Source organism: Oscarella lobularis, chromosome 16 (assembly GCF_947507565.1).
Source record: "Oscarella lobularis chromosome 16, ooOscLobu1.1, whole genome shotgun sequence".
NCBI classification, from domain to species: Eukaryota; Metazoa; Porifera; class Homoscleromorpha; order Homosclerophorida; family Oscarellidae; genus Oscarella; species Oscarella lobularis.
Window position 1 is genome coordinate 2,300,284 of NC_089190.1, and position 24,990 is coordinate 2,325,273.

General features: G+C 45.0%; 12 protein-coding genes and 1 pseudogene across 12 annotated transcripts; 9 read left to right on the forward strand and 4 right to left on the reverse strand.

Annotated features, from left to right (window-relative positions):
- Window positions 1–21: 21 nt before the first annotated feature.
- Window positions 22–2,653, forward strand: LOC136196573 (roundabout homolog 3-like). Its single transcript, XM_065986161.1, has 11 exons — window positions 22–124; window positions 178–435; window positions 488–629; window positions 685–815; window positions 862–1,134; window positions 1,192–1,321; window positions 1,372–1,532; window positions 1,589–1,630; window positions 1,686–1,709; window positions 1,763–1,924; window positions 1,982–2,653. Exons 1-11 carry the CDS (start codon window positions 73–75, stop codon window positions 2,548–2,550), a joined length of 1,944 nt encoding a protein of 647 aa, XP_065842233.1. The 5' UTR covers window positions 22–72; the 3' UTR covers window positions 2,551–2,653.
- On the forward strand, window positions 2,650–3,815 carry LOC136196607 (protein SCO1 homolog, mitochondrial-like). Its single transcript, XM_065986198.1, has 6 exons — window positions 2,650–2,777; window positions 2,831–2,921; window positions 2,980–3,177; window positions 3,231–3,341; window positions 3,396–3,511; window positions 3,570–3,815. The coding sequence occupies exons 1-6, from the start codon at window positions 2,664–2,666 to the stop codon at window positions 3,708–3,710; spliced, it is 771 nt and encodes a 256-aa protein (XP_065842270.1). The 5' UTR covers window positions 2,650–2,663; the 3' UTR covers window positions 3,711–3,815.
- LOC136196588 (myo-inositol 2-dehydrogenase-like) lies at window positions 3,566–4,814 on the reverse strand. Its single transcript, XM_065986179.1, has one exon. It carries the CDS (start codon window positions 4,776–4,778, stop codon window positions 3,762–3,764), a length of 1,017 nt encoding a protein of 338 aa, XP_065842251.1. The 5' UTR covers window positions 4,779–4,814; the 3' UTR covers window positions 3,566–3,761.
- A 52-nt stretch (window positions 4,815–4,866) lies between these two features.
- On the reverse strand, window positions 4,867–6,106 carry LOC136196587 (myo-inositol 2-dehydrogenase-like). Its single transcript, XM_065986178.1, has one exon. It carries the CDS (start codon window positions 6,054–6,056, stop codon window positions 5,034–5,036), a length of 1,023 nt encoding a protein of 340 aa, XP_065842250.1. The 5' UTR covers window positions 6,057–6,106; the 3' UTR covers window positions 4,867–5,033.
- LOC136196592 (L-proline trans-4-hydroxylase-like) lies at window positions 5,506–7,955 on the forward strand. The gene is made up of 11 exons (XM_065986182.1): window positions 5,506–6,480; window positions 6,531–6,698; window positions 6,753–6,823; window positions 6,886–6,956; window positions 7,004–7,056; window positions 7,121–7,168; window positions 7,217–7,301; window positions 7,346–7,425; window positions 7,477–7,604; window positions 7,657–7,764; window positions 7,820–7,955. The coding sequence occupies exons 1-11, from the start codon at window positions 6,397–6,399 to the stop codon at window positions 7,887–7,889; spliced, it is 966 nt and encodes a 321-aa protein (XP_065842254.1). The 5' UTR covers window positions 5,506–6,396; the 3' UTR covers window positions 7,890–7,955.
- Window positions 7,956–7,976: 21 nt separating this feature from the next.
- On the forward strand, window positions 7,977–9,234 carry LOC136196591 (replication termination factor 2-like). Its single transcript, XM_065986181.1, is given in 6 exon segments — window positions 7,977–8,104; window positions 8,106–8,201; window positions 8,258–8,482; window positions 8,535–8,613; window positions 8,664–8,777; window positions 8,825–9,234. Coding segments are annotated over 6 exon segments (966 nt in total). The 3' UTR covers window positions 9,149–9,234.
- A 12-nt stretch (window positions 9,235–9,246) lies between these two features.
- LOC136196563 (splicing factor 3B subunit 2-like) lies at window positions 9,247–12,693 on the forward strand. Its single transcript, XM_065986147.1, has 25 exons — window positions 9,247–9,339; window positions 9,399–9,451; window positions 9,505–9,562; window positions 9,620–9,845; window positions 9,895–9,973; window positions 10,026–10,079; window positions 10,141–10,188; window positions 10,237–10,326; window positions 10,379–10,453; window positions 10,503–10,562; window positions 10,624–10,674; window positions 10,727–10,768; window positions 10,816–10,854; window positions 10,907–10,968; window positions 11,022–11,070; window positions 11,121–11,210; window positions 11,261–11,368; window positions 11,423–11,530; window positions 11,661–11,747; window positions 11,802–11,956; window positions 12,005–12,040; window positions 12,088–12,190; window positions 12,246–12,316; window positions 12,368–12,449; window positions 12,519–12,693. The coding sequence occupies exons 1-25, from the start codon at window positions 9,249–9,251 to the stop codon at window positions 12,588–12,590; spliced, it is 1,989 nt and encodes a 662-aa protein (XP_065842219.1). The 5' UTR covers window positions 9,247–9,248; the 3' UTR covers window positions 12,591–12,693.
- Window positions 12,694–12,808: 115 nt separating this feature from the next.
- LOC136196597 (forkhead box protein D3-like) lies at window positions 12,809–14,070 on the forward strand. The gene has a single exon (XM_065986188.1). It carries the CDS (start codon window positions 13,130–13,132, stop codon window positions 13,979–13,981), a length of 852 nt encoding a protein of 283 aa, XP_065842260.1. The 5' UTR covers window positions 12,809–13,129; the 3' UTR covers window positions 13,982–14,070.
- A 2,062-nt stretch (window positions 14,071–16,132) lies between these two features.
- Window positions 16,133–17,149, forward strand: LOC136196603 (pre-mRNA-splicing factor SPF27-like). The gene is made up of 8 exons (XM_065986193.1): window positions 16,133–16,211; window positions 16,260–16,352; window positions 16,403–16,575; window positions 16,630–16,689; window positions 16,741–16,791; window positions 16,843–16,885; window positions 16,941–16,978; window positions 17,025–17,149. Exons 1-8 carry the CDS (start codon window positions 16,137–16,139, stop codon window positions 17,128–17,130), a joined length of 639 nt encoding a protein of 212 aa, XP_065842265.1. The 5' UTR covers window positions 16,133–16,136; the 3' UTR covers window positions 17,131–17,149.
- On the forward strand, window positions 17,138–23,311 carry LOC136196559 (pleckstrin homology domain-containing family M member 2-like). Its single transcript, XM_065986141.1, has 25 exons — window positions 17,138–17,280; window positions 17,337–17,446; window positions 17,743–17,852; window positions 17,914–18,013; window positions 18,065–18,089; window positions 18,143–18,205; window positions 18,250–18,999; window positions 20,427–20,472; window positions 20,520–21,026; window positions 21,082–21,151; window positions 21,204–21,273; window positions 21,323–21,413; window positions 21,462–21,526; window positions 21,579–21,664; window positions 21,726–21,852; window positions 21,905–21,992; window positions 22,045–22,129; window positions 22,180–22,210; window positions 22,267–22,301; window positions 22,353–22,413; window positions 22,467–22,577; window positions 22,626–22,685; window positions 22,740–22,856; window positions 22,911–23,027; window positions 23,084–23,311. Exons 1-25 carry the CDS (start codon window positions 17,200–17,202, stop codon window positions 23,207–23,209), a joined length of 3,132 nt encoding a protein of 1,043 aa, XP_065842213.1. The 5' UTR covers window positions 17,138–17,199; the 3' UTR covers window positions 23,210–23,311.
- LOC136196585 (mitogen-activated protein kinase 1 pseudogene) lies at window positions 19,011–20,413 on the forward strand (annotated as a pseudogene).
- LOC136196602 (sigma non-opioid intracellular receptor 1-like) lies at window positions 23,223–24,053 on the reverse strand. The gene is made up of 3 exons (XM_065986192.1): window positions 23,911–24,053; window positions 23,665–23,859; window positions 23,223–23,611 (listed from the first exon to the last, which is right to left on the reverse strand). Exons 1-3 carry the CDS (start codon window positions 24,047–24,049, stop codon window positions 23,301–23,303), a joined length of 645 nt encoding a protein of 214 aa, XP_065842264.1. The 5' UTR covers window positions 24,050–24,053; the 3' UTR covers window positions 23,223–23,300.
- Window positions 24,054–24,098: 45 nt separating this feature from the next.
- Window positions 24,099–24,980, reverse strand: LOC136196700 (protein YIPF3-like). The gene has a single exon (XM_065986302.1). The coding sequence runs from the start codon at window positions 24,967–24,969 to the stop codon at window positions 24,118–24,120; it is 852 nt and encodes a 283-aa protein (XP_065842374.1). The 5' UTR covers window positions 24,970–24,980; the 3' UTR covers window positions 24,099–24,117.
- Window positions 24,981–24,990: the final 10 nt, after the last annotated feature.

The window sequence follows — 24,990 nt, forward strand, 5'->3', positions numbered from 1 at the left end:
TATGTAAATTACGTGCCGCTTTGTTTATGTTATCACGTGAGGACTTGGGGCGTTGTCTTGCTGCGACGATCGATGCTCTGTTTTGCTGCTGTGCTTTACTGCACAATTCCACATCTAGTATCAGGTAGTTGCATGCGTAGTGTTTCTTGTAATATTCGTCTATTATTTTCTTTTCAGGGGTGGTGCAATTTACTCGTTCACCCCAGTCGGTTACTGTGAAAGAAGGCGTTACGGTGATTTTGCCTTGTTCTGCTATTGGCAGTCCATCTCCTGTCATTCATTGGAGAAAGGGTGCTCAGAATCGTTTACTGACTGCAGAAGTGAATGGAAGCCTCGTCTTGCCATTTGTAAAGAAGACGGATGAAGGATATTACATTTGCGTGGCAACGAGTGGGAATGATACAAAAGAAGTATCTGCTTTTGTATCTGTCAATTGTAAGCAGAATGATTAATCAGTAAAGAAATTAATCCATATATATATATTTAGATCGCTTTAATCCCTTCATTGCTATTGGTCCGATAAATGAAACTGTCGCCGAAGGGAGCGTCGTTACATTTTCGTGCGTGGTTGTCGGAAGGCCTTCTCCAGCTATCATTTGGGAAAAGCAAACAGGAGATCTTCCAGCAGAGTACGTTGATCATACCATGCATAAAAGAAGTGGACTGCATGATGACCTCTTGTAGCAAAGCGGTGATCAATGCCAATGGAAGTCTCACAGTCTCAAATTTAGTCAAATCCGATAGCGGATTTTATGAGTGCCTTGCTTCCAATTTTCATAGTGTTGCTAAAGCTCGAGCTTATCTCAGTGTCCTAGGTAAGATCCTTAGGATTAGAAATGAGTGTCATTAATTTTTTATTAGATCCAATCATGTTTCTCAAAAAGCCGACCAATCAGAAACCGAGCATAGGAGGCACGGTGCTCTTGGAGTGCGAAATCGATCCAAGCGGAACGCCAGCTACAATCGCTTGGCTCAAGGACAACGTGCCACTAAATTTCACATCGAAAATTCGACTCCTTCCACTTGGGAGTCTAACGATAAGTTCTCTAATACGAGACGACATGGGGTATTATACGTGTCAAGCCAATGGGGCTGTTGGGCGAGTTGAAACATCAGCGACGATCATATTGCCAGGTTAGAGTAATTTCCAGTAAAAAAATCGCTTTCTTTATTCGGCGCTTTTGCGTGAAGGTGCTATGGCTCCTCAACTTCTATCGATTCCCCAAGATACGACAGTAAATTTGAACGATGATCTAGGATTGCTTTGTGAAGCTACAGGACTTCCAACTCCAACGATATTGTGGAAAAAGGATGGCAAAAGGTAATCAATCGTGGCCTTTCTCTGTCATATCTCAAGAACTATTCTCTCAGCCTGGCTAGCATTGAGACACTTTCTAATCCCAAGCGTTACACGTTGACAAACGGTCGTCTGACAATAGCGCACACGATTTATGAAGACGCTGGTGTCTATACCTGCATAGCCAATAATATTGTCGGCAATTCCCAGGCAACGGTCACCGTCACTATCCGAGGTAAAATTGAAAATATTATTAGCTAAAATCATTTGAATGCTGAGTGTGCGTTTTAGCCTCGGTTATTCCTTCGAAACCGGCGTCGCTTCAAACCCAAGGTTAGTTGATGTACCAAAAGTCTTAGTGCTTGTTTAATTAACTTGATATACTTAGGGCCCTCCAATGAGCCAAAGAAAAGTAAGAAAATAGCGCGTTGTATGCGAAGTATAGCTCTATACTTTTTTTGTCAGACGACTACGGTTGGCCTGGCTGGTTTAAGTGGAATATCGTAAGCGTGGGAATAGCAAGTTTACTTGGCGGACTTCTGCTGATGATTTTATTCGTCATCACTTTCCTTTGCTATAAGCGGTGTAATCGCACGGCTAAACCAAAGGCAAAGCAATCATTTTCCGGTACAAAATAACACACGAGATTAAAACTATGATCACGATGTTGTTGTTGTTGTTTAGCTGGCAAACAAATGACTTCTCCGGCGGTCTTCACTCCACAGATGCAGGGCGCGTCCACTTACGCTTTTCCGAATCCTCGCTTTGAGCCCGAGGAATTACCGTCTGGAAACGGACACGTTCCACTCGAAGCAGACCAGCTCTCATTCAACTCTGATGAATTTGAATACGATGAAGAAGGAGAGTCGGAAGAGGAACCCTACAGTAGTGAGGAGTCTTATGAAGACGAAACGGAGGAAAGTAGCATTCAAAGGCCGCCACGACGACCACGTCAGCGAGAAAGCGAGAGAAGACCAAGCAGTCATCCAGTTCCAGATCGCAATCCCATATCAAAAAAGAAAGTTTCCAAAGAGGTGTGGGATTATCGTCACAGCAGTGCGAGTCAATATCCAAAGGCCGGCGAAAAAGGAGCGCAGGAATACGACGTCTCCAATAGGCTTCACAGATTGTCAAAAGGAAAAGCTGTACCTCAAGGAACATCGACGACTCTGCAACGAGGTTCTGAGCAGAATTACAGCCGCCGTCACAGCAGTCAGGCGCACCAGCTCAATGACCACGACATGTCGTATTAACACGTATTTTTTTCTAGCTAAATTTCACGCCGAGCAATCATTGCTTGAGAGGTTATTTTATTCCACGCCTACAGTCTAAATATAGGCTATCGTCCTTCCCGTACACGAACGTAATGGCAGCTCTCCTTAGACAGGCTCAGCGCTCGTCTAGACGACTTCTACACAAGCTGTCGTCTATGCCCATGCAGCAGTGTCGTAAACAGGCAACGTCTTCATCGATACGAGGCGTAAGTCAGCTCAAAAGGCAGCCGTTTTGCATGGACTACTGTTCTACGTGCAGCCGATATCGTGGATGTCTTTGGGACTGTCTCTAGCCGCCGGTGGAGGCGCTCTTATTTACGTGCGAAAGCTCAAACGGGACAAAGACGAAGGTAGGCGCGCGAGAGCATCATTGACAACAAATGTTTTTCTACGTGTATGATGGCACAGTGGCGCTACGGGAACGCCAGCGATCGCTGGGGAAACCGGCGCTAGGTGGACCATTTGCTCTCGTCGATCAGGACGGACGGGAGAAGACGGAGAAAGATTTCCTGGGAAAATGGACGATCTTTTACTTCGGATTCACTCACTGTCCCGACATATGTCCCGAAGAGTTGGAAAAACTGACGAGCGTAGTAGAAGAATTAGGTGAGAGAGGGGGTATAGATACTGTACCTCTTCTAACGAAATTCTCGGATAAGACCAACTGGACAAAGTGACAGGATCAGAGGCTATACATCAACTCCAGCCAGTTTTCATAAGCGTCGATCCGGAACGAGATAACCCGGCGGCAATCAAGGAATATCTCAAAGGCAGAGAGAAAATAAATACGTAGAACTTTCTATACTAAGTGCTTGTGCAATTAGACTTTCATCCGCGTTTGATTGGCCTAACGGGAAGCAGCGAAGCAATAGGCCAAGTGACAAAAGCATATCGAGTATATTTCAGCAAGGGTCCAGCAGACGAAGACAACGATTATATTGTATAAATAAATAAATAAATAAATAAATAATCATTATTATTTTATTTTGTTGTTCTAGGTTGATCATAGCATCATTATGTATTTGGTGAACCCTGAGGGTGTGTGTACAGAGTATTACGGTCAGAATAAAACGAAGGATGAAATTGTGGCAAGCATAGCTAACTATATGCTCCAATACCAAAAATCACACAAAAAATAATTTGAATTAATAAAGACACCATCTCTGTTTTGCAGAGTCAGAAATAACTGTTCAAAATTCTGCTTGAAATTTGATGACTTTGCTGGTTTGATACGACTCCTCGCAAATTTTTGCAATTTTCATGACAGCAACGGCATCCTTTTTTGTCGAAATCAATTCCTTTTCACCCAGCATAACGTCGACAAAATGATCTAATTCATTTTCATAGGCATATTGGTATCGCTGAGGAAATGAGTGTAGGAGCACATCAGAACATTCTCCGAGAGGAGAAAAACGGGTGACAGTGCTGCGTTTTGCATTGGCAGCTATTATCATGCCTTTGTCTCCATGAACCTCAATTCTCTGATCATAACCGTATGAAGAATATCTACTCATATCGATTTGAGCGATGACTCCGCTCGGGAACTTCATCACTATGGCAATCGTGTCGACGTCACCGGCGTCTGCAATGTCCCGTCGAAATGCGTGGGCTTGGGCTTGGATGGTTATTGGCAATTCGCCGACGATCCAGCACACTAAATCGATGTCGTGGACGCTCGAATCGACGAAAAAGCCGCCCGATGTGCGAACGTATTCGATCGACGGCGACGGCGAATCGCGACTGCACGTCTTGATCACGTGCAGTTTTCCTATTTCGCCTTTGCGCATGCGATCGCGTACGTCGACGAAATTGGGATCGAATCGACGCTGGAATGCGCAGAAAAGCGGCTTGCCTACTCGAGCCGCTTCGTTGTAGATTTGTACGACCGCGTCGATCGATTTCGCTATAGGCTTCTCGCAAAAAACGCCTTTTTTGGCGTGCAATGCCGCGCGGACGATTTTCTCGTGCGTGTGGGTCGGAGTCGCAACGATAACGAATTGCACGGCACTGTCGCTTAGCACGTCCTCCGTGCACCTCGAATCGACCACTTTAGCCGTCGCTATCCCCGTCGATTCGAGCGCTTTCTCCGCTTTTGCAATATCATCCTCGACGACGTAGAGAAGATCGATTCGACGATTTCTCGCGACGTTGTTCAAGTGTATCGTACCGGCGCGGCCAGCACCGAATAGAACAAGACCAAGGCGCATGATCACGTGTGTAAGGGAAAGGGAGGGGGCGTGGACTCGACCAGTCAAACCTGTTGATCGCTTTAGCGCAACGTTACATCTGAGGAGGTGAGTATCGATAATTTATTTTTTAAATTAATGTCACATACCATAACATTAACTTTTTGAAGAAAGAAATAACATGCGTGGTACGCTTCTACTGTACAGTTAGGGAGTCCTACTGCAAAAAAAGTTATTGATTTTCTGATATAGGAGTGCTTCTTTTCCCATATTCATTCATTCATCTGCTCGAAATTGAATAGTTTTTCCAGCCTTGTAAGAGTCCTCACAGGTATTAGCAAGCCTGACAGCGACAATGGCATCCTTCTTACTAAGCATCAATTGCTTCTTCCCAAGCATAACATCAACAAAATGATTCAATTCGTTGTCATAGGCTTGTCTGTAGCGCTGAGGAAAGGAATGCTGAAACGAGCCAGAGCGTTCGCTGAGCGGCGAATAGTGACTGACAGTGTTATCCTTTGCATTGGACGCTATGAGCATTCCCTTATCCCCATGAACTTCCAAACGTTGATCATAACCGTAGCACGAATGACGACTCAAGTCGATTTGCGCTAGGGCGCCGCTCGGGAACTTCATCACTATGGCAACGGTGTCGACGTCACCGAGGTCAGCGATATCCTGTTTGAAGGCGTGGGCTTGGGCTTGAACCGACGTGGGCGTTTCCCCGAGGATCCAGCAAACTAAATCGACGTCGTGAACGGCGCAATCGACGAACATGCCGCCCGAGTGACGAAGGTACTCGATCGACGGCAGCGGCGAGTCGCGGCTACACGTTTTAATCACGTGAACGCGTCCGACTTCGCCATTGCGCACGCGTTCGCGAACGTCGTCGAAGTTCGGGTCGAATCGGCGTTGGAAGGCGCAAAAGAGCGGTTTCGCCACGCGAGTCGCTTCGTCGTAGATTTCGGCGACCGATTCGAGCGATTTCGCGATTGGTTTCTCGCAAAAAACGCCCTTTCCCGCTTGCAATGCGGCGCGAACGATTTTCTCGTGCGTATGCGTGGGCGTGGCGACGACGACGAAGTGAACGGCGTTGTCATTCAATACTTCGTCCGTTCGACTGTGATCGACGGCTTTAGCCATCGTTATTCCTTCCGTTTCGAGTGCTTTGACGCTTCTCGCTATTTCCTCTTCCATTTCGACGACGTAGAGAAGATCGATTCGACGATTTCGTACGATGCCGTTGAAGTGAACCGCGCCCGCGCGGCCGAGTCCGAAAAGAACGACGCCTAGTCGCATCGCTGCTCTCTCACGTACGTACAGTAAGGAAATGAAGTAATGAACTTCTGGTTTCCCGTCAAACAGGTTTTCGTTTGCTACATTTACTACAGGTCCTACACACGTAGCATTGCCCGTAGCATTGGTAGTGTGGGTTTATTGTTACGACAGTCGTGAGTAGATGAACTTTTTCGCTTTCGAACTCTTACTTTTTCAAATGCTTATTGCTCGCGATCAAAAAAATTAGGCTGGCGACTACATAGCACCAGATCATAGAGGGCTTGCCGACGGGCTCATAGAAGTGAATTTTTCGGACTGACGTAACAATTTGGAGGAACGTGCGCTAGACCAGAAGCCGAAAATGAGTAGACGCCTTTTCGGCGCCTGTTTGCGAGCTCTGAAGCCTCGCTTTGCGCGATCCAAAGTGACAGTCCACGACCTTGAAGTACGTACGTCGATACGGAGCCAAAATAGCCTCGTAGTTCTTGGCAAAAGGTCGATGCCGCTGCTCTCGACGTAAAAGCGGCCGGCGAAATTTATCGCGAGCACGGATGCCTCGTCGTGCGCGGGCTCAATTTAAAATACGTCAAGTCGATCGTCGAAGCGGTCGAATATCAAGCCAAACAATCGGTTCAGCTTCTCGATAGAAAGAAAGCAATTCCCGTATAAATAGAACGCAGGGTTTTATCGCGACAGGCTCTCCATTGTATCTTATAGGAGGGTTGGATGACTGATGACGGAACTTTATTTATTCCAGCTCCAGATGGATATTCAAGAAAAGAGCAGATGTACAGTACATATATGATTTATACATAAATCCTATATTATTATTTAATAATTAAAATTTCAGTATGGTCCTTGGGACTGATTATTATACGTGTGCAAACTTGCTGGCTGCCAGTATGGATGACAAATGCTTAGGTAAGGATGTTTTGAGAGACATTTACCTACTAAATACTTTATATTAGATATCTGTCAAGAGATACTTGGTCCAAGTATTGAACTGTTTGGCAAAGGACAGGTGAATTGATTAAAATGATGCAATTATTTTATTGAACATTCTCTTGCTTCTTTTTTTTTTATAGATTGTGTACAAGGAACCAATGGGAGGGCATGCCAAATTTATGCATCAAGTGAGGCAATTCAACAGATTTTGATTCATTCTTATCTTTGTACACTAGGATTCAGCATACTTTGAGTTTGCAAAGGGGGGTCCAGTTGGAACATTGAACTATTGCATTGACACAAACTTGACTCTGAACAACGGTACTGGATCCTTTTGAGAAAAAAGTCACTTTTTTCTATTTTAGGTCCTCTTTACGTGGCACCTGGGAGTCACAAAGATGGTCACATTGAGCACATTGATACTCATTCCCATCTTGCTCTGGAAGTGAATTAAATTAATAGTCAATTAATTTTAATATACGTGTACTTTTTTTAGAATTGGCCTTTTGAAAAGGCTATTCCTGTTGAAGGAAAGGCTGGGGATACAATTTTCTTTCACATTCATACAATACACGGGTCAAAGAACAACTTGTCTTCGAAGCCGAGACCTGTTTTTATAAATCGGTGGGATAAATGATCTCTAATTACACGTTTCTTATCATAGAAAATTTTTTAGATATTTGGCCAGCAATGACTACGTCATTTTTCAAGCAACAACAGTGGAAAATCGAAAAGAAGCAGAGGAAAGGATTTTGAAAGAGGGACATCCAAAAGTGAAGAACAGGTCACAAGCCTTCTTAACTTAATAAAAAAATGACGTAATCTGAATTTTTTTGAAGGGGTTACATGGTGCGAGGTTGGAGACAATACGAAGGAAAGGCTTGGGATTTCGGAAAAGTATTTCACTAACTTTGTGTTCGTATTTTTGTAACGACATTTTTTTGTGTTACGTTCTACGGGACTCGCAGTTACGCAGTTGCGCATTTTCGCGTAAACATGGGTTGCGACGGAGGAACGATTCCCACGCGCGACGAGCTCGTCAAACTCAAGAAAAAACCCGAACAGGTACTTTTCGGATCATTGGCGAATCGATATTCGTCGCAGAAGCATCGTTCGGGGGATTTAGGTCGGTCGCGACGTCGAATTACGAGCGCGCTGGGCTTATTGCGCTTTAACGCAACAAGAATTGAAGTCTCCGATAGTCGCTTGCGAACTGGGAAGGTGAGATCGAGCAGAAAGCGGGAGAAAAACGTTGTCGCGACCACGCCCCCACATAGACTTTATAACAAAGAGTCGGTTATAAAGCACCTATTGAACAAGGGCGGCGCCCAGTCGGACTTCGCGTCGCACATTCGCAATCTGAAAGACGTCTGCGAATTGAAATTGACGAAGAATTCGTCCTACGATCGTTCGTGCTTGGGAAAAGCTGATACATATGTTGATACACAGGCAGCCGAGTACATGTGTCCTATTTCCGGGTTGGAAATGAATGGACGACACAAGTGTGTTGGGTTAGAATTAATTATTAATTTAATGTGATTTTTAATTTTATAGATTTTTGTTCTTGTGGAAAAATGGGTACGTTTGTGCCGAGCGTTCGATGAAGGAGGTCCCGGATGCCGTGAAGAGTGAGGTGAGAGACGTTTAATTATTTTATTAATATAATCAAGTAAATTTTATTAGTGGGGTCAAGATTATGACGCGGATGATGTTATCATATTGAATGGGACGAGGGACGAAGAGGATGAGATGAGAGATAGGATGGAAAAGAGAAGGGCCAAAGCAAAGAAAGAAAAGGTTAAAATCAATAGAAGAAATATATCATAATTAGAATTTTTTCATAGAAAGGGGGAAAGAAGAGAGAAATTGCATCGAGTGCTGTTTTGAATGGAAAAGTCTCGTCTTCATCTCTTCCGCCTCCTTCTAAAGTGAAAAAGGAGAAAGAAATTGAAAAGGGGAAGGAGCCGTTGAAGAGATCAGAAATCGCAGCTGGGGTGATGGCCGAAGCTAAGGCGGCCATCAAGCAAGGGTCTTCCTTTAAAAGCGTTGCTGAGAATCCAAAAGCAAGTAAGACGTACAAGTCTTTGTTTGCATCCAGTGCCAAGCCAAGAGATAAGGAAAAAGTTTCCAATTGGATTACTTATAATCCCTATCATTATTCGTCATAGAGTACACACAGTAGAGGGATGGAACCGAATAACATTATGTAATCTGCCACGTGATACTTTAGAAATAGACATTATGTAATCTGCCATGTGACTGTCCAAAATGGCGGCTAACATGTCTCCACAGAATCTACGCAAGAACAAAGTGCCGGAGCTACGCGCTCTTCTCACAAAGCACAACCTTTCAACTGCAGGTAATTGGAGCACTGAATGAACGCGTGGGGCTCCTTTCAAGGGAATTCTTCGCGTGCAGGTCGAAAAGAAGAGCTCGTTCAACGACTCGCCGACTTCTTCGATAAAGAACAGGTACGAATATTGCAATTGAGTAGCAGAGGACGACAAATGAACGCTCGTTCAAGACTCAAACAGACGGCACGACTTCTTCGACGCATCAAAAGGAAAAAACGACAGAAACAGGTAAATAAGAATCATTTTTTATATAAAGGAGAGGCTTAGAGAGGGTTTGGTATCAAGTAGAAAGCGGCCCCCCAGAGAGGGAACCCGATTTCGCTTCGGATTCCGGAGTTGGAAGCGGAGATCAGAAACAAGCCGGAAGTGGAGATGCCGCTCCTATGGAGACGGAAACGAGCGCGAAAGGAGTCAAAACGAAGAAAAAGAAAAAGAAGAGAAGGAGAGCGGCGGCTGTTCAATTCAATCGGGAGGAGAATGAAAATGAAAAGCCTGATGACGTTGAAATAGAGTGAGACACAGTGTAGCACCTCCATAATTATTATTGATTATTGATTTAGGTATGTTTCTGAGCCGGCGGCGTTTGATGAATCAAATCCAATCTATGCTGATTTTAGCAAAATTTTTGAAGCGTTTAAAGTAGAATAAAAATTGGTCTCTTTTTCTTGATTTTGAGAAGGATTTTGATTAGATTCGGGATCCGGCTGTTGAACCTGTAGAACAGGAGGAAACAAAACGAGCTCGCGTAATAATAAATAATAATAATTTTATAGGGCATTGATTCTGATAATATCAATATTTTTTAGGAGATTAAAGCTGAGAAGAGTGATTCGTCAGATGATGATGAAGGCTTTGTACGTGATAATCGATATTGATGATGGATCCACGAGTGTTCTCTCTAGAACGATCAGAAGAAACCGGATGGAGAACAGAAGTTGTCCAAAAAGAAAATGAAAAAAATGATGAGAATGGGAATAGCCGATTTAAAACAAGTAAAAAATAAATACCCGTCAATTAATAATGAATACATTTCTTAATCTAAAGAAAGTGGTGCGTCCTGATTTGGTGGAAATGCATGACGTCACCGCAAAAGATCCCGTTTTGCTACTCGATTTGAAAGTAAGATTCTATACATGTGTAGGGAATTTGTAGCAGTTTTTTTCTTTAGTCGACTCGCAACACTGTTCCCGTTCCAAGACACTGGTGCTTCAAGAGAAAATATTTAGCTGTAAGATCAATAATAATTAATAATCTCTTGAGATCATTTTGGATTTTTAAAAATGTTATAGGGTAAGAGAGGATTTGTGAAGCAGGCTTTTGAACTTCCGGATTTTATCAAGGTATGGGGGCGAAAACGTCTTCCGTTAATTTGTATGGGATACTTTGTTGCAGAAAACTGGTATTGTGGAAATGCGTGAAGCGTTGCAGGAAAAAGTAATAAAAACGAATTTGAATTTGAATTCTTATTGGATTCCGTTTAGGAGAGTCAAAAGTCTTTGAAGGCCAAAACGCGAGAACGCGTACAAGAGCATGAAATCAATTAGAAAAACGTTATTTTTAATGATGCAATAGGTTCGTCCGAAAATGGGAAGAATGAATGTTGACTATCAAAAACTCCACGACGCCTTTTTCAGGTCTTTTAGAACAGAAACGCAATTTTGATTTGTTTAATTAATGAATATTTTAGATGGCAAACGAAACCTCTTATGACCATCCATGGGGATTTGTACTATGAGGTACAGTAGTACTGTATCCGGGTTGGGATCTATGCAACTTTGTCTTCTAGGGCAAAGAATTCGAGACTCGGCTGAAGGAAAAGAAGCCCGGAGACTTATCAGACGATCTCAAAACCTCATTGGGAATGCCAGTGGGACCAGTAAGACAATCAATAAATAAATCAATAAAATAACGATTTATTTTATATAGGGTTCAGAGAGAATTCCTCCTCCTTGGCTCATCGCCATGCAGCGTTACGGTCCCCCACCTTCCTATCCGAACCTACGCATCCCTGGCCTAAACGCTCCCGTCCCTGACGTAGATTTTATAAGAGTATTTATATGAGGGCAGCATCCAGATGTTTTTACGCAGGGCTGCTCATTCGGATATCATCCTGGCGGCTGGGGAAAACCTCCTGTGGACGAACAAGGTCGTCCGTTGTATGGAGACGTGTTTGGAACGGATGCAGATCCTGCTTCGGTAAGAGTGAGTTCCCCTAAAGAGGTGCCATCTAAACCGACTCGAAAACTTAGCACTTTCACTTCCTAGAGGGTGTTCTTTTTATCCAAACTTAGACAGGGCCGATTTGAACTGTTATGTCGGTGTTTAGGGTCAATTGAATGACGAAGTCGTCGACAAAACGCTTTGGGGCGAACTCGAATCGGAATCGGAGGAAGAAATGGGCGAATCAGACGAAGCGAGTTTCAAAAAAAATATAGTGCGATTGGTTATTTATTTATTGAATTCCTAGGAGGATTCGGACGAGGGTGGCGATGAGGAGGGCGCTTCAGCGGGCGCAGCGCCCGATGAGAGTGGGATTGTTACGCCGGCTGAGGGTCTTACGACTCCCAGTGGAATGACTTCGATTCCCGGTGGACTTGAGACCCCTGAAATGATCGAATTACGGTAAAAACGAGATCCTTGTTCGTGAGGGGGCTCGAAGATGATTTATAGAAAGCGGAAGACCATCGAGGAAGCGATGGAACAAAGGTAATTGATTTTTTCTTGTTGGATTATCGAAGAGAGGGTTCTTCTAGTGGAGAGGCCCCCGCCTTGTTCACTGTTCTTCCCGAGAAGAAATCTAGCGTGGGCGGGGGAGCGATGATGGGCTCATCGCACGTTTACGACGTCGGAAAAAAGGTAGGAGATCGAGAGAATAGGTGGGGCTCCGCGTTGGGGAACTCGGTGTCGTAAGGGAGCGGACGGAATCGAAGTTTCGCTCGATCCCACTGAACTAGACATGGACCAGGCGGCCATGACGGCGAAGTGAGTAAACAAAGCGTACGTGACGATGATACCGACACGGTGGTGCTATAGATACGAGCGGCAAATGAAGGAGAAGGATAAGGACAAGGAAGATTTGAGCGATATGGTCGCCGAGCACACGGCGCGACAAAACGTAAGAGTCGAGATTTTTTTCGCGCGCGCCGCGCGACGCGACCCTCCCTCCATGCGTGCGTTCGCGTAGAAAAAACGTAAGAGAGCGGCGGAAGAGTCGAGCAAGTCGACGAGCAAAAAACATCGCGAGTTCAAGTTCTAAGAGAGTTTGCGTTCGTGCGCGGAGGTAGTGTTATTGTTTTGCAGGAACAGCGTTGAATTCTTGCGCGTAAACGAGAAAACACAGGACGATGAGACAAGGCAAATGATTGGCACCTATAATTAGGCTAGAAAAGAGAAGCGAGACTTAGGTGGGGGAGGGTGTTCCAGTGGCGGCGGTTCGGCAGACAAATCTTCGTCCTTTTCGTCGTCTGCCGTCGCCGTCACAGTTGGTTTCTCGCCTCGTCTAAACGAACGAGGCTGCATCGATTTGCCATGTCCCAGTTTCGCTCGCGATTCGCTCGCAACGCGTAGACGCAATTCGATAACGAGTTCACGCTCGAGAGCGTCGGGGGTAGCGACCGTTAGCACCCTTTGGTGGGCATCTAGGACATCTGGCGTCATTTTCCCGTCGACCAATGATCGAGCGCTCGGACGCGTCAAACTTCCCACCCACTTGACCGCTAACAAGCGAAACGCGACAGAATTAGGTGGACTCGATCAAACGATCCATTGCAAGCCTCACGTTGGACCTATACACTCATGCAGCACGACGCTAGCGATCCCATATCCATCCCCAGTCCTTCCGCTTCGGATTGCGGTCCCGGCGGTCTTCCCGTCGACGATTACGACGCCGATTGCTCGCCTTCGCCGCCCAAGGACGTCGAAAATAAGGAAGCCGAAGTCGAAGCCGACGTTGCGGAGGCGGAAAGTCGAGCGGCGACCGTCTCGAGGAAAAGAGACGTGAAGAACGGTCAGTCGTACATTGCGATGATTGCAAAGGCTATATTAGCATCGCCCGAGAAAAAGCTGAGCCTTCACGGCATCTATGAGTATGTTGCCATAAATTACGCTCAGTATAAAAACAAAGTGGGCTGGCGAAACAGTGTCCGTCACAATCTCTCACTCAACGAATGCTTCATCAAGGCGGGCCGGTGCGAGAGTGGCAAGGGCAACTATTGGGCCATACATCCGGCTAATTTCGACGATTTCGCACGAGGCGACTTTCGTCGTCGCCACGCGAGAAATCGCGTGCGAAAAAGTCGATTTCAGTTGCCCCGAGTGGGGCCCCCACCGCCGTCGGCGATCGCCGCCGCCGCCGCCGCTGCGGCTGCCGCCGGAACTCACGGTTTAGCGTATTCGTATCCGCCCCCTGGCGGATGTTGGGTGTATTCGTTTCCTTCGTCGCTCGTTTCGCCCATCAGTCCCGTGCCCATGTATGCCGGGGCTCTGCCTCTCTTACCTTGTCCGCCCTCGCCCGCTGCTCTATTGCCGCCGTCGACGAATCATTCGAATGGAGAACAGCACAATGGGAAGTTTACCGGAGCTGGATCGCCTATGGAACAGGCTAATCCTCAGAAGAAAACGTTTTCGATATCTAATTTGATTCACTAGAGAGACCGAACTCGAAACACGTGGCCGTTATTTTTGACGAATCAGTAATTGTGTTAGCACCTGTATTGCAAGATATAATTTATGCAGAATACGGAGCACGTGATTGTCGTCCATCTACAGCACCGTCAGTGACTGCGACGAGTCTGTCGTGAAGGCGTCACGAGGTAAAACGGCGCGCAGATTTAAGAGTAACGTGCTGTTTAAAGTACTTTAGCCAATCGGAGTGAAAAGCTGGATGTCGATCGACGCAATGGCAATACATGACGGACCGGCTGCCAGAACAAATCCCGCTGCAAATCCCTCGCTGATTCCGATTGCTGGCACTGGCGGAAGTTCGTGGACTTTCCGGCCGCGGGCCGTGGCATCATGCGGTGAGCAAGCCAAGGTGGGAGGTACAGCTAGTACAGTAGCAGAAATGTTTATGGCGCTATCACTGACGTTCTTCTTACCTATCTGCCTTCCACAGCTACTAGTGCTTTCTTTCAGTTACGCTTGCGGCTTGGAAAGTTTCCAAACAGCTGCACGCCTGGCATTGTGTAGGACGGTTCAGTGGCATGCGCTAAAAGATGAGTCGGCCAGGTGCCAGCTAGCTAAGCTAGGGGTCCTCAATCCTCCCCCAACCCTCAAACTTGCGTCTCCGTATTGCTGCTTCTATTCTTGCTTTTTCTGTTGTCCGATTCCAACTCGCTGCTACAACGGATATCTTCTCTTTTCAGTGCAAAACTACCTGACTGAGACAAGATTTTTACTGACCACGCCCTATAGCATTTTCTTTGGGAAACCTTGGCCTCCACATCCCCAACATGCCAGGACACACACCTGTGATAACAGATCTTTATCGAATTTTAAATCTTAGTAAAGCAACTCTTGTATGTAGGAACCATCGCGGTGATGTCAAGAAAATAATGCTCCGCTAACCGTCTGTTTACTTGATGAATCCTGAACGGCCTCTCCTCGTGTTTCTATTTTTAAAATCAGAATCATCTGACTTCAGTTCTGGGAAGAAGGTTGTTGCGTGCGCAGGTGGGGGAGGTGACCAGTATTGTGTACAAAAGCGCAGGCAGTTCTTACTTGTTTCTCATTTCTCTTGTTCTCTGTTAGTATGTCATCGCAAACAACACTAGACTGGACGCTCGGAAAAATAGAGACGGTTGACAGCATTCCTATTTACATAGAATGGGCAAGCGTTGGTCTGTGGTTTGTGTTTTTTTTCGTTGCGTGCTTTGCTCCCAACTTCGGATGCATCGTATCTTTATATGAATTTGAAAAGAAGGCTGTGCTGATGACATTCAGTGAGACTCTTAAAGAAGAAGACGGGAAAATATCTGTGTTAGGTCTAAAAGGAAAATTGGATTTCAGGACTGTCAACTTCTTCTTTTTTCTCACTCAACTCGTATTCTGGTTAGCAGTTATCGTTTTTTGGGACGTCTTTCTGTTTGATACCACATACACCGATTTCTGTGTTCCTGGAAAAGCATGTTTTAACATTGACAACGCTACGGGTTCAACTCCCCCAATCAACTGCTCGGTAGATCGATGCAACCCCACTCCGTTCTGTAACCAGTCTTCGGCTGAACTGATCTGCTATGAATTGGTTCTTGATTTTGGCAAAGCCGCCGGAATAGCCGGAGGGCTTTTCAAAATCTCGGGATTTATTGTGTTTCTCGCTTTCCTTTGTTTGAAAAAAGCGTATCAATGCAACTATTGCTTCTATATCTTCGTAAGAGTGGGCTTTTATGGTCTAGCTATAGTACTGCTGGTTATTGTTTTCTTTGTGGACGTTGTCCGTACCAAAACGTTTGAAAATATTGGAAGTTCATCTCAATTTTTCACGGCCTATTTTACACTTTTCTTCATGGGCCTCTCGCCGCAGCTCGTTGACATGGATAGCGACACACAAGACGCCGAACTTATTGTTCGCATTCAAGTTCCTAATGCCAGATATGGTTCTTCTGATGACAGGAAACCTGTGACTGATGACATTTCTAGGGAGCCTGTGAATGACTAGCAGAGTCAAGTTGTTAGTAACAGTGGTGTGGCTATTGTTAATTGCGTCCGAGTCTCGTAGCTGTCTGCATTTGTACTTTGTATTTTTGTATATTGTTCAATGCACTCAATGTACTTGACTTCGTATAGCGCGCTTCAGTTGCCCAAAATGGCAGGTGACTTCCAACTCGATTCCCTACCCTATTACGATCAAGTGTACAACGATCCGAGCGCCAGAGAAGTGGTACGATGGACTGGACTCAAAGAAATCGTTCTTTGAATCGCGATATAGGCAGCGTATTTGATCGAAGAGGAAACGCAGCGTTACAGACCAACGAAGAACTATCTCGACTACCTACCGCCACTAACCGAAGACAAATTTCTTGTAGAGTTGATGTGAACCGGGTTTTGAGACGCTAGAGCTCGCTCTTTTAGAGTCCCGTACTCGAAAAGGAATTCGAACGAATCGGCTCCAATTTGCCTCTCGAGCAGCTGAATATGAAGCGATACGAACTTCCGCCGCCTAGTTCAGCACAGCGCAACGACATTCGAGCGTGGACAGAGAGCGTAAACAACTCCGCAGCCCAGTTGGAGCATCAAGCAACAAGGTAAGCCAACGCGAGTCCTCAAAGGGGCCCCCGCTACGAGAACCTCATCTATAGAATAGTCAATCTCGAGCTATTGGCAAAATATGGAGCAGCGGCGTGGAAAATGCATAACGAGTAGACTTTTTATGGATAATTGGTGGAGGAAATTATATAGGAAATATGTAGGTCTTTACAGAGGATGGTAGAACAGCAACAGAAACAATTGCAGGCTTTGAGGTGAGTGGGGATGGCGAGTCACCATTCTGACTACTTTTATTTTATATGCAGAAGCCAAATTCAGGAAATGAATTGGCAACGAAAAGAAGAACAGGTACATGAAAACTTCAATACATTGAAAAATTTTAAATACTAATTTTTTGTTTAAGACTAAAGCTGGAGCTGAATTACAGCAGCTAGAATATAGGTTTGACACATTTTAGGTAATTTTAATTTTGAAATTTCCTCTCTAGTTGGTATGAGTTGGTGAGAAAAAATATCGAGATTGAAAAAGCAGTCTGTGAACTCGAGCAGCAAATTAGAACGATGAAAGGCCCCGAAAATGGCGAACAAACTTGAATAAATAACTTTTAAATAATCCGCCCCCGGATAAATGAGCACGTGCACGCGTAATCACGTGAAGCAAAGATGGCGCAGGAAGTAGCGGCTCACGCCGTCGTTTCCCTCAAAGACGAGCTTCTAGGCGAAATATCGGATGCCGTGAAGAAGGTTCGTGTCGAGAAAGGGCTCAGGGGACGAAAATAAAGGCGCGTTCGCCTTTCTAGCTTCAACTCGAACAATTCTCGACCGATTCAGACGAAATCCAGCCGCTCAATAACGAGCATCCCGACCTGCAAAGACTCTGCGAGAAACTCGATCACGTTCTGCTTCACGGGTAAGCGCCAAAGGGAAAAAATTCGACACAGACTCGCGCCTTTTTGAAATGAATGGGCCCCCCAACTAAAAATCTCGATTTGTATCCTTTTACTATTAGAATAAAATTATGTAGACTGGTTTAAATGGATAGGTCTTGTATTTAATTAAAAATTAATATTTTTCCTGTTTCAATTTTGTATCTCAATATATAGGATTTTGTATCCTTTTACTATTGTTAATTGTCAGTATAAATATTTAGACTGGTTTAAGTGGATAGGTCTTAAAAATTTATATATTTTTTAATTTTTTATATAGAATCAAGGGGTTTGAGCGTGGATATTGGCCCTATGTCGCCGAATACACTCGCAAAGAGGAAGTTCACTTGATTCGGCATCTTTCATCAGTTTCGACTGATCTTGGCCGAGGTGCGTGTTTTTTGGGGGGAATGTCCTGTGGGGGTTTGATTGGAGAGGGGGGCGTTTCTAGGGAGGGCGTGGCTGCTGCAGGCTTTGAATGAGAACGCCCTGGAGAATTATCTCAGGCTATTCTCATCGAATGACGCGTTGATGGCACGCAAATATGATCCGTAAGAACAGCCAGGGTTCCTAGTATGAGTCTAGGTTTCTATTTTTTATAGGAATGCTATTATGAGAGATGAAGAGGTAAGGGACTCATAGTACTCATTCGTTTTTTTTCTTCTAATGTTTCTTTCTAGCGTTTACCCGTTTTGCTTACCCTTGCATCTGGACTTGATCATCTCACTTTTGAATTGACAATAGTAATGGATAAACAATATAAGTTATATATTATTTTTCTTTGTAGGATTGCGAATACTTTGATTACGGCGCTTTTAGTCCATCCAAAGCTGGCCTCCTCAACATGGGTCCCCTGTCCCTCAACAAATTAATGTCAATACATCTTCCCACTAAAAAAGTTTCAAGCAGTCAGCCGACTACACCAACTGAATCCAATTCCATTACTTCTTCCATAAATTTTGTGACGTCAAAAGTGAAAAATTTTCTCGCGCGAACTCGAGAACCAGGTGAATCCGAGCTCTCAACATCAGCTCCTGACAAAGTATCAGCACTCCAATCATTCAGCGAAGAAAGTAGCAAAAGTGTAACGACTCCAAGTGGAACGACCCGGACGTGGTCCTGGTCCAACGTTGCATCCAAAGTCGCTCAAAAAGCGAGATCTGCTAAAGAGATTGCTGTGAGCAAAGCGACAGCCGCCAAAAGTCTCGTCATGGATAAACTGAAACGCGATAAAGGAATAGGGGGAGATGAGAAATGGGCTGCTGTTAATATTGATAGTGGAGCGCCGATACGCGTGAAGAGTTCGTCTCAGGGTGAAGCGGAGGAGAAGGAGAAGGACGTCAGTTTGACTGTTGGAAGATTTGAGAGGATTGAGAGTATTCCTGAGGAGGTTGATGGGAAGATTGGGGATGGGGGCCCTCAGGGAGAGGACGAAGCAAAAGGAAGCAGTTTGGAAGTGCGGCACTTAAAGAAAGGCAAGAGGAAAAAGAAAAAGAAACAATCGCCTGAAGAACGAAGAAAGAAAAGTATAAGAAAGGTGAGCGATTTTTGCACGGGACGCAGCTGCACATACGGGGCGTTGGGGCGGAATTCGCGGGCGTGCACTCAGCGGTCTATATTTGGAAAAGGCTGAGTCACATAAACGCTCTTACGTCACTTGCGTGCAAGCGCAAGCATAAGTATAGTCGGCGTGCCACAACACGCAGTATTTCCCCCACGGACACCCCGATAGCGATGACCGAAACCCTCATTCATGGCCACACGTTTCGAATTCCCTCAAAGTACACCGATCTACGTTTTCTCGGCGCCGGAGCGCACAGCATCGTCTGTTCGGCGTTCGACGCGATAGCGCGTCGTCGCGTCGCCGTGAAAAAACTCGCTCTAACGGCGAAAGGCTGCACGCGCGCGATTCTACGCGAAATTCGCATTCTAGCGCGACTCAATCACGAAAACATCGTCGCGGTCTACGATACAGTGAGCCCCACGTCGGGGGAGAACAATTTCGACGCCGTTTATCTCGTTCAAGAGCTTCTAAGCATCGATTTGAGACGATTACTTCGAAGTCAAAAGCTAACGTCCGATCACGTGACCCTATTCCTTTATCAACTTCTCAAGGGCGCGAAATACATTCACTCGGCGAACGTCATACATCGCGACATCAAACCGAGCAATATCCTTATTGATATAAATACGCTCGTTTTGAAAATTTGCGATTTTGGCTTGGCGCGAATCGTCGATTCCGCGTACAGTCATAGCGGTTTTTTGACTGAAACCGTCTGCACGCAGTGGTATCGCGCACCGGAAGTGATGCTCACGCCCAAACAATATACAAATAAAATTGACATCTGGTCCATTGGCTGCGTCTTTGGAGAAATGCTCTCCAATGGCGAAACGCTATTTCCGGGTGCGAACGAGTTTGAACAAATTCGATTGATATTAAATACTGTTGCGTTGAGCGAGTCCGATCTTGCTAGCATACCTGAAGGGGCGTTTTCTGTGGAAAATCGCGATGTACCTGTCTGGGGAGATTCCCTTCAAGGGGTCTCATCCGAGACGTTGGATTTGCTGGGGAAGATGTTGACTTTTGATGCTGGGAAACGAATTACGGCTGAGGAAGCGCTAGCGCATTCCTATTTGAGCGAGTTGGCTAGTCCGAGGCATGAGCCTGTAGCAAGTCAGCCGTTCTATATCGAGAGCGAGGCTGATGATCATTTACCGGAGAATCAAATTCGTGAGAAGATTCTGCTGAGTTGCACGCCGCCGAAAAAGTCTCTTGAGACAATGTTGGAGGAGTGCCACATTGGGGAGGGGGGGAAGGCAACACAGTGACACATTGGGGAGATACACATACTGTAGTTATTATTGTTGCTGGTCAATAGTGCAAACTTGTAGATTTTGATAATTAATAATTGTGATTAATTGAAAAGGCGTAGTCTGCTATTTGTCGTTTTTTTTTCTTTTTAGGTTTCTACTGAAGCGAAGGAGGCAGATGCTGCAAGTCTTTTGGAAGGTATCCTAGAAAGTAGACCAATTCGCTAGGCTAATTATTTGCGTCAGATGATTTACGTCAGAGCGACAGTAGCTCGCGAACTATTAGTATAGAGGAAAAGTCGATTGAAAACGCCGACGCCTTAGGGGGTCCCGAAATTAGTAGCGATAGTGTAGCAGCGCCTCGTGAGAAAGAGGAACTCGTAGAAGAAAAAGAAGGAGACTTTGTTGATGGGAGAGAATCTAAAGCGGAGGAGAAAGAGGAGGAGGAGATTGCTACTAGTCCTGCGGTTCATAACGAGATAGCGCCTCCTGTGGAGGAAGAAGAGGAGCAGGAGATAGAACCAGTGCCAATAGAGACTAGTAAAGAGGATTTAGAGGAAAGCAATGAGAAAGAAAACGCGCTTGAAGAGCCAGGAGAAAGTGCTGACAATAAGAGCGCAGCAAGTGAAGAAAAACCAGAAGAAACTGGTAGCCAAGGTGATAAGAGTGAAGACGTCGAACCTGAAGTTAGCACCAGCAAAGAAGAAGAAAAAGAAAAAGAAGAAGAAAGGGAGTCTGTTGATGAACGTGCAGGTAGAGTCAATATTAAATCATCTCTCTCTTCACCGTATTTACGTTTGATGGGCAGTCTTTGATTCTTCTGGTTTTCCTGTTGTTCCGTTTTTGACGGACGATGATTTCAAATCAGCTGACATCACGTACGTGACGTGCTTCTTGTTCCAACTTGTTTGAGCTCCTATGTCTACGTAGTTTTGATGAGAATACGAAGCTACTTTTGATTTTGAATATACTTGGAAATGACGACGAGGAAATAATCAAGGTAGGAGGAACATTAGTGAAAAAAATGTCGTTTGAATAATTTTGTTTAGTTTGTCAATGTTCTGCGTGTTCGCGCTAAGAGCAAGTATCTATCAGCGTATTTTTTGATCTCTGACGCAGTACTTTACGTCCTGGGAAAAGGTACAAAAGAGTGCTACACTGAAATTCGACATTACGTATCTACTTAAGATGGAAGTGGAGATCGTTTCGAAAAATTAGAGCAGTGGCCTTTGACGAAAGTCAATAATCTAGCGGTACAATTACCAAGCACTAATATGATTATTACTCATATTAATTAATTAATAGGTTAGTCTAAATTGGCAGACTCTAACGTTGACCGATCGCAAACGAGAATCGCTAACAATTGTCACAGCAAACGAAGCTGTGACTAGGTCTGATAAAAGAAAAAAATTTTGATGTTGTTTCAGCGTCGTCACTTTTTTTTTCACGCAGGTCTTTGTGTACGACCATTCAGCTGATAGCCTCGGAACGATGCGCTGTATCTCTTCCGATTTTTAAGTCAGATGATACTAGGGATATGTTGATAAGAAAGGCTTGCTTAGCATCAGACGATAGCAAGGTCACAGGAAGCCTTGATATAGAGACTAGTTATAGTTCTATTTCTTACGTAGGTGGCTCCCATTCAGCACTACGCGCTTGTTTTTTGGCAGCCCCAGAATAACTCTCCCGGTATAGATTCTGCCTATAAAAGTCATAGAGGTCGGTTGGTGTATGAGAAAAGGGCGAGCGATGTAGTCACGTCGTTTTTTAGTTATTAAACAAGGGAAATTAAACGTTCAGACGTCGCTTCTTGGAGTGACGTACTGGAGAGAAGGCTATTTTGTTCTGGACGTCAAGTAAGGGGAGACGTTTGTTAGAGAATTATAAATGATTGTGTGGGGGTTAGAAATGGGGTAATAATGCAGTTTGGGAATCAGGTACGATAGATTAGAACTATTATAGAGACAAAGAACTGACGTTCCGTCATATATAGAATGATAGGGACTGCAAGGCGTCTTTTACACTGAGGCAACAACCGGATTAAATCATTAGCGTTCTTTTAATTAGTTAACTGTACAGGGGCGGGAAATGTGGCGGATGCAGGCGACGTCAAGACTGCGATAAGCCAAACGCTTTTGAGGCATGCCCTTAGTGTAGAAATTGTGTCCGCGCGGTTAACTCTCATCAACATAGATAATATCTTTTGATAAGAATGTCGACTCAATGGTATTGGCGACAGACAGTTCGGATGAAACGCAGGAATGGATGATGCGGATTTTGGAAGGCGTGGCTGGCACGGGAGCGGTGAGTCAAATCCCCAGTGATTACACGAATCTAAAATATTAAATTAAGGCGTCTGATGATCGCTCGAGAGATCCCATATCGTGTAGCTTAGCTATATTAGCTAATAAGGTAAAGAAAAAAAATTCTAATTCTACTTCTGTTATTTGGAACGCACGCTCACAGATACATTTATTCTATGAACATCATAAAAATGAACCGATTGAGTTGATAACGTCATGCCAAGTGGACACAATCACTAGCGCTTCTTATGACTCTGACTGTCTAGCCTATTCATCTCTGGTAATAAATTTATTTTTATTTTATTATTAGTTCCCCAAGTAGCTGTAATTTTAGAACTTTGAATTGTTTGACAATACCGAAGGAGGATCGTGGCTTCTATTTTTCGCATCCAGTCACGAATTAGCGAAATTTCAGCTTGCTTTGGCAACCCAATGGAAAGACATGTTTCAGGTAAAATCACTTGATCTATGTATGGGGTAGAGAATGACTGGTAATTGTATGTAAAGATTAATTTGCCGTTTTCTGAAATGGCTGACGGGAGAAAACGAAATCGAGCGCGCGACACGGTGTCCCTCCTCCGAAGCACAATCCATCGAAACGATAGTCTAACACGCGGTCGAGACAACACCTAGAGACATAGCCAAGTACACAAAAAATCATTTATTTTTCATTTTTCCCCTTTTTTTAGCGAGCAAACAAAAAGTGTAGATGAAAAGAAAAAGACTAGGCCCAAAGAGCTAGAGTCAATTCGTGAAACATGGCTCCAGTATAGACTTTGACAGTATTCCATAAAATGGACCAATCAGTCGTGCTAAAGACGGTGTCGGCCAAGGCGAAGCAGAGAGACGAGGGAATAAAGCCGCGGCCATATTCGACCATCCACGTGTCTCCGTCCCATTGTATGGCAGCTGCTTCGCCACTTGCATGAAATATGACGTCACCAGGGAGATAGGTGTTGGTTTTCGTGTCGCCTTCCGGCCACTGAAGGTATTTCCCTTCGATAACCGTATCGGAAATATTCAATAGGTAGCGCCCTATAAAAATGAGTAATTAATCGATTTTAGTGGGGAGGCGATTTTTGTCTTGCCTGAATGCCCGGATGTGGGAACAGCGGTTCCAAAGAAGAGGAGATATTCGGAGAGACTGGCGTGGAGAACGTACATGGCGCCCATCCATCCGCCGGCGTTGACGAACACCCATCGCGGATTCGGTATGATGCGTGCTCCGTAGCGCTTTCTCAGCTCGCTTTCGACCTCTTTGTAAGCGACCTCGTGACTCTTACCTTGTATTGGGACCCGTTTAGACGCTCTAGTTACTCATTTTACGTCCTTACCGGCGTGCTTTTTGGCTATGGTCGCGATAGCGTCGTGATCGAACGTATAAGACTTGGAGTCGATCCACAAGTCGACTAAGTAGACGGCCACGAAGGCGAATACGATCGCAGCACCGACCACCTTCAAGTAGAACGCCATGACGTAAATCACGTGGTCATAAATCTCATGTAGTAAAGATCACGTGGTCATAAATCTCATATATTTATCTACAACAGGCTCGCAGCTTCATACAATTTCGAATAAGCAAGTTTTAAGTAGAACGTATAAAGCATGTGAATTGCTACGACTACTATACCTAATGTACATGCCTGCTGTCGAATGCGAGTGCGAGATGCCAACACGGAGGAGATCCTCAGCGCCGACAGCCCAACGAACACAAACCAAGTCACATAGAAAACGTAGCCCGTATCACTATGCTGCAAAACGGTGCTGAGAAATAAACACAGACAAGGCCCAAATAATCCATAACCAACGAGCGATAACATCTCTAACAAGCCAATAGACGAATTAAAAAGATAGGCGAGGGAGTAATAGACAAGCGAAGTGGCAATCCAGTACAAAAACGCCACACCAATAGCCGTTCCCATAAGGGACCCCTCCTGCACTCTATGCCCACTCGCTTTCATACTAAGTAACAATATGGCGACGAGAGTGAATGCTAGCATTAAAGGCCCGTATAATTCTCCCTCGATTGATATTGATTCTGACGTCATTTTCCGGGGTAGTAGCGAATGGAGAAGACGCGAGCGAACTTGATGGGGTTCGGCGTCGAAATAGGGTCGAAGGAGATCGACGTTGCCGTAGATGTCGAGAACGCGTCGTGCGCGCTGCTTTCCCGCGTTCCACATTTTTCCTGCGACTTCTTTTTCGATCTTCGAGCGCATGTCGTCCATTAGAGTCGATTTTTTCGCTTTTCCAGTCGATTCTTCGCTCGTGTCGACGAGCAGAAAGCCGTCGGAGCTTTCCATGTCTATGCTCGTCTCGGTCGGCGCGAGAGGGTTGGTTGCCGCGAGCAGAACGGGCTGATCGGCATCGTTTGACGCTTCTTTGTCCTCCATAGCGCTAGAAGGTCGCGTGCG